Genomic DNA, 21,312 nt, shown 5'->3' with positions numbered 1-21,312 from the left:
AAATAGGAGAGGTAGAATTTGAATATTTTGAATTGGTTTTTTGGTCCCTGTTAAATTGTCTATAAAACGGATTCACGCATACTTAATGGTGACAAGCACGGACTCTGAAGCAAGACTGCTCAGGTCTAAGTCCTGGCTCTGCCACTTATTAGCTGCTTGATTTCTCTACACCTCAATTTCTTTATCTGTGAGCTGTGGGCAATAATGTCACTTAAGTGAGCTAAACCAGCTCATGTAGGCTTATCCGCTGAGAAAGACATTGAATAGCAACAGATCTGATAGCCATATAGATTACGTCTTTGTTAAAACATTATTAATGTTTATTTACTTTTTCTTCAAGTTGAAGCCATTTTTCTTTCTCAATTCGCTGTATTTCAAGCCTTTCCATTTCTTCTTTCTCATATTTCAAACGGGCTTCCTCTAAAGAAACAAAACAACAACAACAACAACAAAAAATCCCAGTAATTAAATGACTGTATTTTTAAGCCCATTAAATTACTCCAAATATTTTCAAAGGTAGTCGTGGTAGAATATAATATAGAAGTTACAACCTTTATTATGTGGTAGAAATGAGAAAAGTGTTAGCTTTCCTCCCTTCAAAAAAGTTACATGACTCTCAAACTTTCTGGCCGAAAAAAACCCAGCCCCACAATGATATTTCTCTTCTCCAAAATGTTTGTACGGATTTTAACCAATAAAATATGACAGATTTATGATGGGTAATTAAAGGGAGGTAAAGTCTTCAGAAGACTTCTGTAATCTTGGGATATCTAAGTCATCAGAAGTAATTACATTAATCTTCTCTTGTTCTCACTATTAAAAACAAAATATGAAATATATGTTGAAGAATATATATAATATAATAAAACATTCTCCAAGATATAGATCCTGAATATTGTATTCTTATCATGAGTCACCTAAAAAAGATTTATAAGATTATACATAAAAAATCAACATGGAACCTGAGGATGGTCTTTTAAAAACCTGAATTGGAATCTATAGGTGTTCTTAATGCTAAAAGCTACAAACACTTGTAATATTCAGATTTTTTAAATCACTTTTTGATATTTTAACTAACTAGCACTTTCATCAATGTTTAATTGATTTTTCTTTACAAATAAAATTGGCATTTTAAATTTGGCAAATAAGTATTATTAAACTAGAAGAACTCAGGCTGCTGTGTGTATTTCTTGCTAGTGTATATTTCCCATATTTAATGAATTTGAGTTTCAGAATTCTTACTGCACAATCAACACCAACACCTCTAATTTCATCGATAAATGTAAACACTTCAGGACAGGGTTGCCAGAATTAGCAAACACAGGATGCTCAGCCTAATTTGAATTTCACATAGCCAGTGAACTTTTTCTTAAGTATGTCCCAAATATTGTATGGGACAAATTATCCCCAAATGGTCATTGTTTATCTGAAATTCAAATTTAACTGTGTTCCTGTGTTTTATGTGGCAACTCTACTTCAGGATATATCTGAAAGTGATTGGTGTACTAACAGATCTTTCTGGGTATCCTCTAAATAGCAGGTATCTATTATAAAACAGATTAAATGAGAAAAATCAAAGAATTTTGAAAAAATATATTGACTGGATTACAGAAATACCAACCTATTGTTAGTATTACCTGTATATGAAAATAATATCACTCTTTATTCTGTACCTTCCTCTTTCAGTCGTTTCTCCTCTTCCTCTTGTAGCAGCTTCAGTCTTTCAGCTTTGGTGGTTTTCTTTTTCTTACTGCCCGGCTTAACAAAGGCCACAACATAAAAAACGGCTATTAACGTGCACCCAAGTTACTTAAAAACACATCTCCTCAAATAATTATGAAAAACATTTTGATTTCATGATTTCTGTCTTTCATGCATTCATTCAACAAATAAGACTGCCTGTTAATGCAAAGCCTCACCTCAGTGCATAGAACAGTCTAGAAACAAATAAGAAAAAATATGTAAAGGTGATAGTAACAAGGATATGCAACTTAAATAATTCTCTCATTCCCAGTTTCCACATCTCTGAAATGGTGCTAAAGAAAACCTCACCTCATTGTTGTAAGAAATAAAGTAAATATGTGTAAAAGCAGTTTGAAAACTGTACATCTATAACATTGAAAGGTATTCTTATGACTAACAGGTATACAGAGAGTTATTTTGCATGTCTGGAGGAAGGAGAGATCATTTTCAACAGCAGGGATCAAGAAACATGTTTATAGAGCAAGTAGTATTTAAATTTGCAGGAGACAAGATATGAGTTGGGGGAGCACTGGATCGACCAACAAGTTCAGAGCCACGAAGAGGTAATGAAGGAAATGGAAATGGGAAAGAAGGCTAGAGCCTATGTTAGAGTTTGGAATTCTTCTAAGGGAAATGGGAAACTCCTAAAAGTTTTTGCAAAGGGCTGCAAAGGGTCACCTCCTCTACTCGCCCCTCCCTCTAAAAAGCTCAGCTGGCTATTACGAACATAATTTTGAAAACTAATCTCGGGAGGTTAGAAAAACGATTATAAAGAGGATACCATTTTGGCAACTATTAACAACAGTTAAAAAACTAGTCTTTGCAGTGGAAATGCAGAAAGGATCAAATAAATATTTTCTAAGTTAACTTATTTAATAATGGTTAAAATTGAAAGCAAGAAGAGGAAAGAGTCAGAGAAGAGTGAAAAAGGGTCAATGGTAGTCCAGAACAAGTGAATTTAAAAGAGGAATTGTTGAAAGGAATTTACATATAATTAATATGAGATGCTGGTAGATTATTCTGGCAATGCTTGAAGTTACTGAAATTGTAGAACTGAGGTTTAGCAAAGAGATCAGGGCTACAGAAACAGATTTACGAGCAATCTGTTAATAACCACCTCTCCTTCATTTTCCACAAGAGAAAGAGCACTATCTAAATTGAAGAATAATCAACAGAAAGAGTGGTTAATCCTTGGGATCTATAAACTCTTGGGGACCAGCTTCTCTTTTCAGCTCAGCTGCTCCAGGATGCTTATCGAATTCTTTCGCCCCATTGCAATCTCTGATCCATTGGCCCTACCACTTTTTCACTGTAGATCAACCCCCTTCACACCTTCATTTCTTCTTTTCCCAGGTTAGATTTCAATTCATCCACATAATCACTATCTAATAGACCTTCACCTCCTCTATTTTCCTTGCCCTCTAAAAAGCTCAGCTGGCAAAATCCTAGTTCTAGTTAAATTCAACTTTCCATTTATTCTTTGCTAGAAATATGAGCAGCTGAACCTAGCCAGGGAAAAATACACATGAGCTCAAATTTATGAACACAGACTTTAAGACAACAAAGAATTGTCCAGTATTTCCCCTGTTATTTCATTCTCCTCACTTCAAACCTCCAAAATCCTCTCTTCCTTCTTACCCTTGGCTGTTGACGTTACCTCTTATATCACTGAGAAAATAGAAACTTCGAGAAAAATCTCCTTTACACACCAAATCTTTGAACTTATCTGTATTTCCTTCTGCCTGCCTTTCCATCACAGTGGATGAACTATGTGTACCTTTTCCTATTTAAGGCGGATCCCATCACTTTTACACTAGATCCTATCCCTTCTTGCCTGTTTAAGACGTGGCTCCTACAATTAGCACCTCTAGTCACTCGTCAATTTCCTTCCCTAGATTTCATATCCCTTTCCACATTCTGCTCCAATTCTGTTGTCCTTTATATCAGATCACCTAAAAGGAGTTGCCCACTGCTTCTACTTCCCCATTTCCAATTAGATTTTCATTTCTATTTCTCCATTAAAACCTCGTCAAGGAATCTTTTGCCTGCGTGTGAGTGAATTTTTATTGGGGTATAGAATATGGGTTGGGAAATGTCACTGTGGGGTATGCCCTTCCCCCAGGTAATATCCATTTTAATCTTCCTGGAATGGTTTTTGGAACTTTTTCTTGGCGCTGCTCTTGCTGCCAGCAACCTATTAGGTCCACTGCTGAATGGTTCCTCCGTGCAAGAGAATTCCCTCTTTTTCTTGGGGACAATCCTGTTGCTTACCTCTTTGGAATCACTAACTGTTTCCTCCTTGGGTGCAGGTTTCCTCCTCTTCGGAACACTTGTGCTGCCAGCTGTCTCCTCAAGATCACTACTAACCCGCTCCTCCCTGGAAAAAGATTTCTTTTTCAGGAGTTTGGAGAAAGAGATAGGTGGGTCTTTCACGCCATTCTCCTGAGGAGCCTGCTGGGGCTTTTTCTCCTCTTTTTGGGTTTTTCACACGGCTTCCACACTCCTCTGGAGTACTACTGCTGTCTTCCGAGACACAAGGGCACATGCAGCCAGTTGTTCCTTTTCTTTCTTTTTTTAAAAAAATTTTTATCAAATCAAAATTGATTATACTTATTTTTGGGGTTCAACATTGAGATATGTTGATCAAATCAATATTACTAGCATATATATTATTACAAATCACAATTATTCTTTATGCCCCTTGTCCAGTCTCTTCCCATCCCCCTTTTCCTCATCCTTCCCCCCCAATCACCCTAGATTTCTTCTCTCCTTCTGAAAGTATAATGGTTCCTCTGTTGATTTGTTCCCTAGACGATCTGTCCAATGCTGAGAAGTATGGTCAGGTCCTCCAATATTACCACAGAGCAGATGCCTCTTCTGTCATTCTGAAATGGGCTTTGTGGGGAGAGACATCCACTTCTTTGGTCTCTGCTGGCGACTCTCCTTGTGTCAAGGCACTCCAGTGGTTGGTGGACCATCTGCGTGGTGGTTGTGGCATCTAGCCACTTTCGCAGTAGCCATAGTTATTGCAGTGGCTGTGATGGGCCACCCACATGGAGGTAATGTTTTTGGCATGTTCCTTTGTGCTGGCAGTGTACCTGGTTGTGGGAGGGGGGGTCTGGTCCCCTTCTCCATGCCTCGGGACCCTGGGTGGGCCCTGAGGCACTCACACAGTGTGCCTGGTTGTGGGAGGGGGTTCCAGGCACCTTTTCCATGCCTCAGGTCCCCAGGCAGGCCCCGAGATGTTGGTAGTGTAAGTGGTTGTGGGCGAGGGTCTGGTCCCTGGCTCCATACCTCATGACCCCTGGTGGGCCCCAAGGCACTGGTGGTGTGCCTGGGCTAGAACCAATTTTTTGTCCTTTGCTTACTTCTAAAATGGGGGAACTTCCTGTGGGAACTAGTACTTGAGCTGTGTGGTTGAGCTAAATTGCTACTTTGCTGCTGTTTTCCTACAGAAGGCTTTTTGTGCAGCTCAGGGTTTAATGGTTGAACTTCTAGGTACTTCTGACTCTCCAGAGACTCAGTGCACCTGGGTTGTGTAGAAACTCTGATCTGGGTCTGAGTTTTTTTCATCAAACTGCATCCCATGCAATTCTGCATTCCCAACCAGTCTCATCTGAGTGGTCCTGCACTGACTTGGGGGTGGATTGGCTGTCCTTGCTGTGTCCCAGTGTTCTCCCAGTGGGCCCATCTCCCTCAGTGCCTGTGCTCCAAACACTTCCCATGGGACAGGCCCTGCACCAATCCCTTGTGATGACTTGCCAGCCTCTGAAAGCTCCTTTTTTCAGTTGCTCTGGCTCCTTGCTCCTGCATGAGTCCACAGGAACCCTATTAGTGGTCTTGCTGTCCTGGGGGCCGCCAAGGCCCTCCTCTCCCCTGCTGCCTCCAAGTAACTCCATCCAAAGGGCACAGCTGCAGCTTCTGCCAGCTCCTGCTCCATGTGCTCAGCAGCTGGAGCCTTAAAGCAGCCATGGCCCAAAACACTCTGAGTGGTTTTTTCTTTCTCTCATCATGGTTTCTCCCACCTTCATGAACTCCATAGGTCTCTCTTCCTCTTCCCCTGAGCTCTAGCAGCCCCAGCTTGGCTGATGTTACATTTTTATAGTTGTAAATTGGTTGATTTGTGGGAGAGAGTGACCCTGGGAACCGTCTATTCCTCCATCTTGACCAGAACTCGAGACTCTCCCCTTTTCTTTCTTCAAGAGTTTCTTCTGTTTCTCCAGCTTCCTAGCAATCTCCCCAGCCACTTCCTCTGCCTTCATGACATTCAGACTCCTCCATAGAATCTCTCTAGTCTCACAGAAGGACAGCTGCTCCCCGACTTGTTCTCAAAGCTTCTCCCCAAATACAGTGATGGACACCTCGGAGAGTCAATCCATGTGTGAGGCCACACTGCATTTGCTGGCTGGATCTTCGTTCTTGGCAGCTGCTCAGACAATGAAGGTGGAGTGGAATGTGATCCATATTTTGGTGTGTTATGCCCTGTCTTCAAGACTCTGCAAACTTGGTTCCTCTGCTGGGTCCTGGAAATCACTCAGACACCAGAACTGGCCATCACTCAAGGATTCCTAAGACAGCCATTTCCCAATGGCAATGGTCAATTCTCAGGCTTCATTTTATTCATCTGTAACCATCATTTGACAAAGTTGATTTCCTCCTCAAAACACTTTCTTCAGCAGGCCTTTAGGTTACCACTGTTGGATTTTGCTGCTTCTTTCACAGGTTCCTCCTTCTCAGACTCCTTTGCTGGCTTCTCCTCCTCACCTGTAGCTGATCAGTAACTTTTAAAATTATTTGTTCATATATTCCTGAAACGACTTTTGAAAAATGTATACCCCTTCACACATTTAAGTTTTTTTTGTTTTGTTTTTGTTTTTTGTTTGTTTTTGTGACCGGTAAGGGGATTGGAACCCTTGGCTTGGTGTCGCCCGCACCGGGCTCAGCCAGTGAGCGCACCGGCCATCCCTATATAGGATCCGAACCCGCAGCCTCGGCGCTCCCAGCGCCGCACTCTCCCGAGTGAGCCACGGGTTTGGCCCCATTTAAGTTGATACTAAAAATTTTCATCACAGGCTTAAATAGCCACTGTGTACTTTCTAGTATGTAATCTGTAAAATAGAACTTTACAGCACTCTTTTAAATACATCCATTACTATTTAAAATATATCCAATGGAATCTACATACCCTAGTGATTTAATGGCTAATAACATCAGTTTAAAATATGTGAACAAGCTTTTCTTCAATAGAGATTTTAATCTTTTTTCTCTTTGAACTCATTTCCATTTCACTTCCCTCGCAGAATCGTACACTAACATAGAATACTTGAAAAATTTTTGTGGATCCTCCTTTCATATTTATTTGTTACAAAAATATATATGAAAATTTCAATTGTCAAGGCACTGCAAACTTGGTTCTTTGCTGGGTCCTGAGAATCAGATATTTTTTTTAAACTCTTTTAAAAATTTTTTTAAAAACTTTTTCTCTTGTCTCTATTAAAATTTTGCTCTGGATTGAGTTAATCTTATAATTATTTTCAGTACACAATTGAATAAAGCAATATATTATGTTATAAATTTTGATAAGTAAATATTAAACATAAAAAGTAAAATTTTCCTGCATATACATCTCTTAAGGAGATGGTTGAGATTTTAGATTTTTCTGGTTGGCTCATAATCCATGGATAAGTGTTAGCTATTGCTAAATGAAACACAGATTCAGACTGATTCTATTTTAATTTTTCAAATATAAGAAATGAGAAATCTGGTTTATATTTGAAAGTAAATAGGAACAGATTTGCTATCACAATGCCATGCAGTTCTTTGAACTTCTTCCATATCATATGCCAAAAATCATATATTGATTTACTATAAAAAATTATCCCTTTTATGATTTTTTTCTTTAGAGTTTTCTTATATATGTATGTATCCCTAAGCAATATAGCTTTTTTATTTTTGAACTTTATGTAAATTTAATTATACTTTATGTATACTATTGTGATTTGCTTCTTTTTTATTGTGGCAAAGTACACATTACATAAAATTTATCATTTTAACCATTTTTGAGTGTGTTGTTCAGTGGCTTTAAGTACCTTCACCTTGTTGTAAAGGGGACCTTAGCCAGAGAACGGCAACTTTGGGGTAACTAAGAACAAGAAGAAAATTTCAGTTAGCCATTATCTTAGGAACTGATAATCATCAATTCCTTGAGGTTAGCAAAGGACTTGAGAAACTGATCATAAGGCTGAAACTGCCTGAGGATGAAATCATGCCCCAAAAGGATCCTTCTTGAAAGTTTATTTCTGTTTATATCCTATTTCACATTCTTATGTTGATTTACTTTAGATGTTGCACACCTAAAATTAAGAATTGAAACTAAGTTTTCTCCTCTTCCTAACCTTTCTTAATTAACTGCAAACAAAGGAATTCTAAGAGAAAGGCAAGGCACCCTAGCTGATTATTCACTCACTTTCTTGCTAAAATGAAAATTCTATCCACATTAGTGAGAGGTACCAGTCAGGTATTTTTGTTCCAGGGATGCTTGACTGAAGTTACTGTCTGAGCATTCCCTGGGAGATAAGGACGGCAACCTCAAGATATCATCAAGGGTTTGAAGCTGACCAGTCCGCCACCTGCAGACTCCAAGGCACTGAAGCACCCAGTCCATCATGGGACCCTGACATCTGACCAAGACTCTCTACTGATCCCAAAACCAGCCTCCCCCTTTGCCTGCAGGACAAAACCCTTACCTCACCTTCCCTCCTCTTCCCCCTTTATAAACTCCAAAAGAAGCATCAGAAGGCAGAATGAATTTAGCCTAGTCACCCTGCAGATGCCGGTTATCTGAATAAAGCTTCCAATTCTTGCACCAAACTTTGGACTTTCAGGTCATTCATTTAGTGTGAGAGGGCAGCCAAGCCTACTGATGCTAACAGCTGTACAACCATCACCACCACCTACCTCCAGAACTTTTTTAGCAACCCACACTGAAACTGTGGATACAACGTACACTAAGCAAAAACTCTCCATTCCTCAATTCCTTGTCAATCACCGTTCTACCTTGTCTTTATGAGTTTGACTACTCTAGATACCTCATATAAGTAGAATGATACAATATTTGTCCTTTTTGTGATTTACTTCTTTAGATATACATTATGGCTTTACAAATTCATCCATGTTGATGGATATAGCCTTAGTTATGTATTTTCACTGCTGAACAGCAACGCATTATTTGTCCTTTCTTCTATCGATAGACATTGGATTGTTTCTAGTTTGTTGCTATCATCAACAATGCTTCTATAAAACTTTCAGTGTATGTATCCTGGTGCCCATTTGTGAGAATTTTTCTACAGTTTTCTAGGAGTAAAACTCATGGATATGTGCATTTTCAATTTCACTGAAGTTAAACTTTCCAAAGTAATTATTCCAATTCACACTCTCCACAATCATTATCCAAATCAATATTTGTTCCTTTTGCTTATTTGGAAGGTTTTTAAAAATGTAGACACCTTTATCAGGCTAAGGAAGTGCCCTGTAACCTATCAAATGGTAAGGTATAATAATTGAATTTCTAATTCAATCTAATTGCATTCATTTAATTTCTTATATTAAACCAACTTTGCCTTCCTGGGATAAACTAAATTGTGTCATGATTTATCATCACTTTATACACTTCCAGATTGAGCTTGCTAATATTTTCTTTAGAATTTTTGCATTTATGTTCGTGAATGGGCTTCAATTTTCCTGTCTCATGCTATCTTCAGGTTATCCAGGTAACTCAAAATGAATTAAGGAGTATTACCTCCTTTTTCATACTCTGGAAGAATTTGTGTAAATGTGAAATTATGTATTTACCTTATAATGAAGAACTAGCTAATGAAGACTGGTGGACCTAGAATTTTCCTTCTGGGAAGATTTATAACCACTGATTTAATTTCTTAAATGAGTATAAGACTATTCAGGTTTTCTACTTCTTCATGAAAATAGTTTGGTTTTTTTCCTCTGGCTATTTGTCTAAATCATCTATTTTCTAATTTACTGGCATATAAAGTTCTTCAAATAATATTATTTATTTTTAAAGTCATGTCTCTCTTTTCATTCCTAATATTTATTATTTATGTCTTTTGTTGTTCTTGATATACCTTACCAGACAATACTTATTTTTATCAGTTTTTCAAAGAAAGAATTAAATTATGTCTTGCTCATTCATTCAATGGTTTTAATAAATATTGAAAGTCCAACATGTGCTAGTCATTTGAGATGTCAGTGAACAGAAAAAAAATCATTGCACTTATGAGTTTATATTCCAATGGGAAGAAAAAGGCAAAAACAATAAAAAAATTTTTTTAAAACAAATTATAAAATATTTTAAAGGGTACCGGCTGGCTGGTTAGCTCACCTGGGGAAAGCGGAGCTGGTAACACCAAGGTCCCAGGGTTTGATTCCCACACTGGCCAGCTGCCAAAACAACAGCAACAACAACAAAATATTCTAAAGGTGAAAAATGATATGGAAGAAAGCAGGGAACTCCAGATTGCTGGAGTAGTTCTGGAAGGGGTGAATTACAATTTTATATAGAGTGGTGTGAAGGTTAATTCTGGGTATCAACTTGGTTGGATGAAGGAATGCTGAGAAACCTGGTAAAGCTACCTTTACAGTGCCACCTAAATGACAATACCTTGCAGGGCTGGTGCAAAGTTCTCCAGCAGGCTGTTTGTGCTCTAAATCAGTGCCCAATATATGGTACTGTCTCTCCCATAGCCAAGATTCATGGGTCCAGGAATCAAGGGGTGGAAATGGAAGTGGCACCACTCACCATTACCCCTCGGGAGAGATTAGCAAAATTTTTGCTTCCTGTCCCTGCTATATTTTGTGCTCTGCTGGCCTAGAGGTCTTGGTTCCAGAGGGAGGAATGTTTCCATCAGGAGATACAAAAATGATCCCATTGAACTGGAAGTTAAGGCTGCCACATGGCCACTTCGGGCTCCTCCTGCCTCTGAGTCAAGAGGCTAAAAAAGGAGTTACTGTGTTGGCTGGGGTGATTGACCCAGACTACCAAGGGGAAGTTGGACGACTACTTCATGATGGAGGTAAGGAAGGTTATATCTGGAATACAGGAGATCCCTTAGGATGTCTCTTAGTCCTACCATGCCCTGTGATTAAGTTCAATGGAAAATTACAACTACAGGCAAGACTATAAATGGCCCAGACTCTTCAGGGATGAAGGTTTGGGTCACTCCACCAGGTAAAGAACCACAACCCACTGAGGTGCTCGCTGAAGGCAAAGGGAATACAGAATGGATAGTGGAAGAAGGAAGTTATAAATACCAGCTTCGACCACGTGACCAGTTGCAGAAACGAGGATTGTAATTGTTCTCTCTGTTGTGTTAAGAATATGTCTCTATGTATATATACTGTACACATATTAAGCAATTGTCTTTGTTTTTGTTCCTCTTGTTCTTTATCATGTACTGTGAGACTCACTGACTTTATACCAGCATTTAAATATTGTTAACCTTAACTCATAGTATTTACAATTTTAAGTTATGGGATATTGGGAGAAGGGTAAATATCATCTAAGGACTTTACCTTTTCTTCTTGGAAAGAGATTAATAGATTTCCAGTTGTACACAGGATAGTGTATCATGTTAGGTGAAACTATTACATTATTGTACCATTTGAAAATTAAGTGATTTAAGGAGATAGTACAGACACCAAGTTGACAAGGGGTGGACCTATGAAGGTTAATTCTGGATGTCAACTTGGCTGGATGAAGGAATGCTGAGAAACCTGGTAAAGCTATCTTTTTGGGTGTGTCTGTGAGGGTGTTTCCAGCAGAGATCAGTATGAGAGTCTGAGTGGCCTGGGTGGGAAAGACCCACCCTCAATGTGGGTGAGGACCATCCAATCCACTGGGGGTCCCAGAGAGAACAAAAGACAGAGGAAAGAGGTGAAGCTGTCTCTCTATCTGCTGGAGCTGGGGATACATTCTTCTCTCCTGTCCGTGGACATCAGAGCTCAAGAATCTTCAGCTTTTGGGTTCCAGGACTTACACCAAGGACACTATCAGCTTCCCTGGTTTTGAGCCTTTTGGACTTGGACTGAGCCATGCTACCGGCATCCAGTTTATAGACAGCCTATGGTGGGACTTTTCTTCATAGTCATGTGAGCTAATTCTCCTAATAAATCCCTCTCATATAATTATAATGTATCCTATTGATTCTGTCTCTCTGGAGAACCCTGACAATGGTTCTCCAGAACCATTGTTCAAGTGGTTAGGGTAGGCCTCATGGAGAAGATGACATTGAGTGAAGACCTGAAGGATATGAGGTTATTGATACTTTCTATTGTACCTTTTCTATTAATTTCTGTATTTGTCATTATTTACTTTTTTTCCCCCTTCAGGTTTTATAGTTTTTCTTATTATTTTTCTTCTTGAAGATGCTTAATTAATTTTCAGCCTTTTTTCTTCTTCTAAGTATTTAGGGCTACACATTTCCTTCTAAGTATTGCTTTAGGTACATTCCACAAATCTTATTTTCCTTCCTATTGAGTTTAAAATATTTTCTAATTTCTGTTATATAAACCTCTTGACCCACGTTAGAATGTTTAAAAAATTCCAAGCATATTGTGTCTTCCTGTTTATAACTGATTTGATTTTTAGCTTAATTTCATTGAGGTTGTAATACATGCTCTGAATTCTTCTCATTCTTTGAACTTTGAGAATAATTTTAGGTCATAGTATATTGTCAATTTGGTGTGGGGGAAAGTGTGTATGCTTAAAATTCTCTAGTAGTTGGATGTAGTGTTCTAATTATGTCTAATTCATTACATTTGTTCATCATGTTGTTCTAATCTTCTAAATCATTACTTTTTTATGCTTGGTCTATCAATTACTGAAAGAGGAAATCTTCCACTCTGCAGACTTGTGTATTTCTCCTTGTAGTTTTTTGAATTTGTGCATTATATATTTTAAGGCTTTGTAAATAGGTAGATACAAATTCAAAATTATATTTTCTTGGCTAACCAAATCTTTACCATCACAAAATGACCCTCTTTATTTCAGAATGACCCTTTTTATTTTTTATCTTAAAGTTTATTACATCTAATATTAATACAGCTATATCAGCTTTCATTTTTCTAATATTTGTATAGCATAACTTTTTCCATCATTTTACTTTCAGTTTTTCTGCATCTTTATCCTTTAGATGGGTGTTTGTAAAAAGATTATTATTGGATTTTACTTTTTTCTCCAATCTGACAACATTTCTCTTTTAACAAGAGTAACAAGTCCATTTATATTTCATGTGTTTACTAATATATTTGGGCTTAAATATACCACCTTATTTTAGGGTGTTATACTGCCTTCTTTTTGTATTCTTTCTTATTTTTGTTATTCCACTATTTTCTATTAGTGTGGAAGTTATAATTTTAGTGGCTACCCTAGAAAGTTAACAAATAAACCTAATACACACACACACACACACACACATATACACACACACACGCACACCTTTATCCCTCTACCAGTCAGTACGAGGACTTTAGAACACCTTAACTCAACGTATCCTTCCCCTATCCAAATTTCACATTATTGTTGTCATGCCTCCTTTTTATAATAGTTTTCAGATATAATTGACATGCCATACAATTCATCCACTTAAAGTGTACAATTCAATGGTTTTTAGTATATTCAAAGAGTTGCCCAACCATAACTACAATAAGTTTTAGAATATTTTTATCACTGTGAAAAAGAAATGCAATACTCATTAGCAGTCGCTCTCCATTTTTTCTCAACCCCCAGCTCTTGGAAACCACTAATCTACTTTCTGTCTCTATAGATTTGCCTATTCTGGACATTTTGTACAACTGGAATCATGTAAAATGTGGTCTTTTGTGACTGGCTTCTTTCATTTAGCATGTTTTCAAGGTTCATCCATGCTGTACCATGTATCAATAGTTCCTTTTTTTGGCCGAATAATATTCCATTGTATGAAAATACCACATTTTGTTTATTCATTAATCAACTGATGAACATTTGAGTTGTTTATTGTCATGCATCTTAGTTTATTTTTAACTCCACATTATATCACTACGATTATTGTTTTATACCTTACACATATAATGTTTTGCAGGTGGCAAACTCAGTTTTTGTTTGTGACAAAATGTTATTTCATCTTTATTTTTGAAAACTATTTCAGCTGGTACAGAGTTGTAAGTTGGCAGTTATTTCCTTTCAGCATATTGAAGACATTATTTCACTGTCTTTGGCTTCCATTGTTGCTGTTAAGATCAAAGCTCCCATTTTGCCCAATTCTGCAAATGCCCTCATGATAAAAAACAGTTTCTGCGCTTCCATTATTCCTTTGGTTCCTGTCTTCACTTAGGTTTTCTCCCAATAATCTCTTACTACATTACTGACTCTTAAATACTTTTTAGATGCTTTTAAGATCTATATGTATAAATTTTAGTCGGTATTATTTATTGGTTTTGGCAGAAAAGGTGATCCCCCAAACTTAGGCCCAATATTAATAGAAATGGAAAGATAAAAATAATATTTTTGATAAATTTGTTATATTTCACCACTTTTATCAAAACATTAAAGCTGCAGATTTAGCTCAAAGTATATAAAATGTTTACCATTTACCTTATTGGCAAAGTCCAGTCTTCAAACTTAAACCAACTGACCATTTCAACTTACTTTCTAAAAAAGACTGTCTTCATTTTTTGGTACAAATAAATATGTTAATATGCATCCTCATGGCAACCTGTATCATTTCTGATTATCAGCCAGGTATGAGTTGATACAATTTCCTCACACAATATTTTAAAAAGATGCAATTTTAATGTCCTGAACCTAATACCATTTATATTTTAGTGTCAACACTGAATGTTCCATAAAAACCAGGACTCAAATTTTTGGCAACCAAAGGCTGCTTATGAATACAGTGTTCCTAAATGAAAATAGGATTTAAACTACAGATACAAGCAATTAGGAGCCCCATTGCCCATTCATTACAGTTCCATTACTGGAGTTATTTGGGCACCATTTTTGATCAATTCAAATAAAATCAATGCAAATAAAAGTATTCAAAGTTTTATAAACTCTCTTCACAATTATACTCCTAAACAAGAATTTGAACATCAGAATTTCATTAACAATACCATTTTTTTTTTCACTGGAAGAAAAGTCCCAGATTATTTTCTGGGAATAACTGAAATCATCTAGGAATTCATCAATCTGTAAAGTAATTCTTCCCACAATCTAATCAACATCTTCTGCTATTTCATGTATTCTATGAAGTTCAGTGGTTTCTGAAAAAAAACTACTTTAATGTAAATGCAGTGATGGATATTTTAACAGTGCACCAGGTGTTACAACCTTTTCTACACTCTTGTACAATCTTCTAGCTTTTGCAATGAACAATACTAATTTAAGTTACTTGAGGTTTCAAAAGGCATCTTTAAGGTCTGTGTAAAAATAATAAGCTCATTTACATTTTTACTGACACCCTAATTTTTCTTCATTAAAAAAATTAATGGTATTATTTTTGTATTCTGGATGTTTTATCAATAAATTGCATTGTGAGGATTCTTTCTACCATCACTTGATAATAATCTGATGGCCAGCGGTAAAAAGGCAGGACTTCATGACAGTAAAGTTCTCAGGAAACGGTAAATACGGAAATTGATAATCTTAAAATTGATTTCCGTAAACCTGTTGTTGAGCCCTTAGAAAAATCTCTGTGTACCTCTGATAGTATGCTTACTTCCAGAAGTAGATTTACCTCCGCTTGAAGACTTCTGACCCAGACTGCTGCAATAGCTTTCTAATGGGTCCTCCTACCTTTCCTCTTGCTTCCCTACAGTGAATTTTCCACATGGCATCCAAACTGACCCTTCATAAACGTAAATCAGATCACCTCACTCTTCTGCTTATAACATCACACTCAGAATAAACATAGCATATATAAGAACAGCATCACCATTATCCCCTACCCCACATTTCTCACTGACCTCTTACTTGGTTTCTGTGTATTCAAGCCTACCTCAAATTATATTTATTTATTTCCCTACCTTGCTCTCCCATCCCCAAATAGAACGTAAGCTTCATAAGAGCAGGGACTTTGTCTTGCTGCTGTTCACTTAATATCTTAAGCACTGCTAAATCAATGAAAGAAATACTCTTTCATGTTTGCAAGAACTTATGTACAAGGATGTCCATTCCTACCTTATTTGTGGTAGCAAACAAAAAAAGGGACAATATAAAAAACAGGGTACGTACTTTCACTGCAATACAGCTGTGAAAAAGTACTGAGGTAATCTCAATGTGCCTAGACAAAAAGGTCCCCAAGGTATACTTATTCCATTAAACCTAAGATGTCACCAGATGTTAGATGCATCTTTAATTTATTACTACCAAAAAGGAAAATAATCATCAAGATGGGAGTCTAAAGGAGACACCTGTATAAATCTAGATATAGGTAAAAACAAATGAGCCCACGAAACAGAAAGGTATAACAAGGAAACTTGCCTATCTCAACCCTGACACAGGGTAAAAGGAAGAAAAAATTTCCCTGAAGAGCTGAAACCGCAAGTCAGTTCATGTGGATGTGTAGTCTGACTCACACCATCAGTGTAGTCCAAAAACCCTGAAACAGAGGGTTTCATTTATAGTAGTATCAGGCTGGTAGTGAGCAAATCACTGAGAGAATCAAACATCCTCTGTGGAAGATAGTATAAGACACATCTCAATTACAGTAAGGTTAAAATGTAAAAAGATGGAGTATGTTAGGATTTATAATACAGAACATGTTAAGCGAAAAACAGAAGATGTGAAGCTCTCCCATATGTGGAAAGAAAAGGGATGTGTGTATGTGTGTGTATACTCTGTAATGTTTGGAAAATTTATGAAAAGATATTCAGTGGTTGTTCTAGGAACGCAGAGCAGATGTCTTGGATAAGGGGAAATTTTCCATTTTTTGATGCTATTTTAATTTCGTACCATGTGTCTATTTTTTTTCCTTAAAAAAACTTTAAAAAGTCAGAGAGAATAAAATATATCTTTTAAAATATTTTCCTAACTATAATGTAAATTCTTCTTCCAGACTTACCTCATCTGCAAACCACAATCTTAAAAAAATGAAATAGTTATACAGTAAGTGATTTCTTCTCTGGGTTTGGTTGCACATTTCATAGAAAGACTCTTTCCATTCTCTAAGGGAAACAACTCTATACACATAATAATCCAAAAGCATGTATCTAGCACCCATGCATACACGATTAAACACCAGAGTAACTTAGAACAATGTTTTCAGACTTAAAATAATGCCTCTAAGATTTCACAGTCTAAAGTAGAAAATAAAATTCTACACAAACCAATGAATGACTGTAGAGACACATAGGGCATTCTTATTAGAATGTTTCCAGAGCGTTCATAAATTTTGTTGTTATATCTACAGTCCCTAAAAGAGTATCAGGTAGTGGGTCCAAGTGACTGACAGAAACAAACACAGAGGGCATTCAGCAGTATAGCTTGAAGAAATGTTTAACTGAATAAATATTGAATACACGTTTATATAAGCATTTCTTCTAAAGAGTCCAAAGTCTTAAGTGTTTTTAAGTGGTGGTGGATTAGGGTTTCACATATTCACTTAATAAATACTGACTGAATTTCTATTATGTGCCAGGCACTGTGTTAAATGTTATGGAGATAAAAATAAATATGACATTCTTCTGACCTTGAACAGCTTACAGTTACAAATAAATAATTACAATAAAATGATATAAGGGTTATCATTGAGGTACGTGCAAATGCATGAGCTATGAGAACACAGAGTGTATAACTGATTCTGCAGGAGAGAAGGATAGGAAAATTTAGAGAAGTGACATTTCATATATGCCTTAAAGAAGGCATTTCAAGCCCGAATCCCTGTTAGGACCAGGCAGGTAAATAAAGTAGGAGATTGGTCTGGTCAGGACTATGGCAAACTGAAGATCTGATGTGTTCCTAATAGAGGGGGCTGCTATTCAGCCCAGTCAACTGCTGCCTTACAGGACTTACTGGACTTCAGCCCAGGTTTAACAGGTTTCCAATTTTTCAAGAATAGATGAAAATCAGATTTTCGCATAAAAATAGTTTAGCAATGGATTTTTTAAAAGAAAAAAAATATTGGGCCGAGCCCGTGGCGCACTCGGTAGAGTGCTGCGCTGGGAGCGCGGCGACGCTCCCGCCGGGGGTTCGGATCCTATATAGGAATGACCGGTGCACTCACTGGCTGAGTGCCGGTCACGAAAACGACAAAAAAAATAAATAAATAAAATAAAATAAAATAATTATAAAAAAAAAAAAGAAAAAGAAAAAAATATTTTCGTGTCTAACAAAATATGTCTGTGAGCTAAATCTGGCCTACCAGTAAAGGGATTATAATCTCTGCCTTTAAGTATAAAGTGAAGAGAGAAATGGACATATTAAAACGGTATATCCTTTATGGAACTTAAATTTCTACACAGTACAAAAAAAAGTATGTTATCATGCAACCCATTTAAAGTCATATTAACTTAGGGTTTACTTTTAAGTCATAGCAGGTTTTATAACTAAATTTTTACGTGTTTATTTGGAATGAAGAAAAGGGGTTCCTAATCCAACATTTTGTAGAGCAGAAGTGGGAAAAAAAAAAAAAAGTTAAAAAAAAAGCCTCAAATCTAAATAAGTAAAAATTAAAAGCTATTTTTAAAAGTGATTGTGAAACTAGAAATATCTTTTTATGTCTAATTTGAAACATGTCCTGTTGTGAAGAATTATTCCATGATTTAAATAGCATTACTAAAAAGTAACCTTAGAAAACTCTATAGACTATAATAAAACTAACTAGGAAAATATTTTTAAATTCAATAAAAATTCTGCTCATGCAATGTAAGTGCTTATAAAACTATTTTGAGAAAATAGTTTCTACATACCTTTTTTGCTTTGGGACCCTAAAAGTTAGAAAACAAAAGAATTGGTAAATTTTAAAAGGAATTCAGATACTGTTAACAAAAGTACCATGATTACATAAGATGTTAAAACTAGGAGAAGCTGGGTAAAGGGCATAAGGGAACTCTCCGCACTGTCTTTGCAACTTTTCTGTAAATCTAAAATTATCTCAAAAAGTTTTTTTAAAGAGCTTAGATAAAACTACAAGCAAGTGTAGAAAAAACTATGATAGTTCACCCACTGAAGCATCTTTTATAAGTAAATTTTATACTACTTCTTACGACAATCAATGATCTATGTTTAATGAAGTGCCCTATCACTAAACAGTCAAAAAAGACACTACCTGTAGTTTAAAAGGTCCCATAGAATAAGAAACCATTGACTAAGTATTGGTACAAATGTCAAATTTGCAAGTGTGAGAACAATCTCATAAAAAAGTCTTTCTGTAAAATTTGATGATTTTTATAGAAAGGGAATCAGTTATTTAAAGCAGAACAAACAATGACAAAATGAAGAGTCTATTCAGCAATGTGCATTACAGCAGATCTATTCTTTTCTGGACATTATTTTGGAAAGCATGATATTTCAATATTACAGGTATTTTTCAATAACACTACTAGTGTTATTAGGCCCATGTATCCATTAGATTTCTGGTAAGGAATTTGTCAAAAGATCACGTGACTATGAGATTATACCTTTACATATTTGAAGAGCTATACATGGGAAAAATGAGTTCAAGACATAAGATTATCACTGTAGAAAATATAAGTGTTAAAATTAACACAAATTAGTAGACTATATCTTTTTTAAAAGTGCCTATTTCACATCTATTTCACTACTTAATTCAGCAGACATTTATGAATGATTTACACACAGGTTCTCAGAGGCACTGGAGATGATATGGAGAGGAATAGTAGAGAATTTGCTCTCATGATTTTTACAAATGGGTTCTATTTTTATTATATTTACTCTCAATTCATAGTTAACATACTTCCATCTTGAAATAAGCAGTACAGCACAGAATATATAACTAGCACTGCCCCTGTTCTCAAGTAGCCATATTTTAAAGATGGGCAAATTGTCTTTTGTGCTTTTAATATAAAGCAGGTTTGGGGCGATATACATCCTCATCCCTCCTGTAAATCATAAGAAGAGCCATTGTGTAGTAAAGTAGTTCTCAAAGTTCAGAGGGCATAAGAGTCATCTGGAAAACTTGTTAGAAATGCATATTCTTGGACTCAATGTGCACACACTCACCACATTGTAATTTAGTAGATGAGTTGAATTGTGTTCCTCCAAAATTTATATTTTGAAATCCTAACTCCTCAGAAATTGGCCTAATTGGAAATAGGGTCATTGCTGATTTAATTAGTGAAATTAAGATTAGGTCATTCTGGAATAGGGTGGGCCCCTAATCCACAATGACTGGTGTCCTTATAAAAAAGAAGAAACTTGGACATAGACACACAGGGAGAAGAATGAAGTTACACTGCCACAAACCAAGGAACTATTAGAAGCTAGGAGGCAGGTCTGAAAAGATCCCTCCCCAGGCCTTCAGAGGGAGCATAGGTCTGCCAGCTCCTTGACCTTGGACTTCTAAGCTCCAGAACTGTGAGACAATAAATTTCTGTTATTTAAGACACTCGGTTCATGGTACTTCCAAATAAGAAAGCCCCAGGAAACTAATACAGTAGATTTGGAGTTGAGTGGGTTCCTGAAATCTGCATTTTTAACAAGTATGCCAGGTGCATTAAAAGTGAATGTTCCATGGGCCATACTTTGACAAACATCGCTAGAAGGATCCAAGAAGAAGATATGACGTACCCATTAGAAAGTAACAAATAGATGGTTACTATTCCCCCAATTTATTAGCGATTTAAAACTGGCTCAAGGTCCATTTGCATTCTTCCAGGAATGCTCTCCATTCCCTTTTTCTTCCCACCACTTGTGATAAACTCATATTTATACTCTGAAACAGGTCGAAAAGCACCACTCATTCCTTCCCTCGTCTCCCTCCGCCCAATTTCATCATTTCCAACTGTGCTTTATGCCATTTTAAATACTACCTCGATTGTTACAGTTACAAAGCTGTATTGTAATTAATTTACTAAATCTGTCTCCCATAGCAGGGTTGTCATATTCATCCTTTTGTCTGTCCTTGGCTCCCAGCCCAGTGTCAAGTACAAAGAATGCGGTCCGTATTTTCCCTTGATTCATGAATTAAGTAATTAACTAAGTAATTACATTCTCTGTTTCCTCTGGTTTTAATTATAGAAGATGTCTTGATGGAAATCACATTTAAGAAAATAGAAAAGGAGATCATCTCATAGCTTCACGTTGGCCTGTATACTTGTGAAGACATGACAGTCGAAGAGTGCAGAAAAACAAAACGAGAAGCTTTATCATATTTAATTAACGCAGGGTGAGTACCTTGAATCACAAAACAATATTCCCACAAATGACTACATAAAATAACTTTCAAAGCAGAGTAAATTGCATCAACGTTTAATTAACTGCTGAGGAAGTATAAAAACATTTCTGCCAAGTTGCAATAAGAGAGCAGTTTCGTGGGAACATCTATCGTTACTGGAAGTTAC

At 36.6% G+C, this 21,312-nt stretch overlaps 1 protein-coding gene across 1 annotated transcript in view; it reads right to left on the bottom strand.

Moving 5' to 3' along the window:
* DNAI7 (dynein axonemal intermediate chain 7) overlaps window positions 1-21,312 on the bottom strand; it is a 64,184-nt gene that overhangs the window by 42,547 nt on the left and 325 nt on the right. The window contains exons 2-4 of the mRNA XM_063075768.1: window positions 18,700-18,717; window positions 1,674-1,758; window positions 329-420 (exon numbers count right to left, since the gene is read on the bottom strand). Coding sequence (XP_062931838.1) covers window positions 329-420; window positions 1,674-1,758; window positions 18,700-18,717 — 195 coding nt within the window. The remainder of the gene's footprint in view (window positions 1-328; window positions 421-1,673; window positions 1,759-18,699; window positions 18,718-21,312) is intronic.

The sequence above is a fragment of the Cynocephalus volans genome, chromosome 12 (genome assembly GCF_027409185.1).
Source record: "Cynocephalus volans isolate mCynVol1 chromosome 12, mCynVol1.pri, whole genome shotgun sequence".
Taxonomy (NCBI): domain Eukaryota; kingdom Metazoa; phylum Chordata; class Mammalia; order Dermoptera; family Cynocephalidae; genus Cynocephalus; species Cynocephalus volans.
The sequence above is the reverse complement of the archived record's forward strand: the minus strand, read 5'-3'. Positions and strand labels throughout refer to the sequence as shown.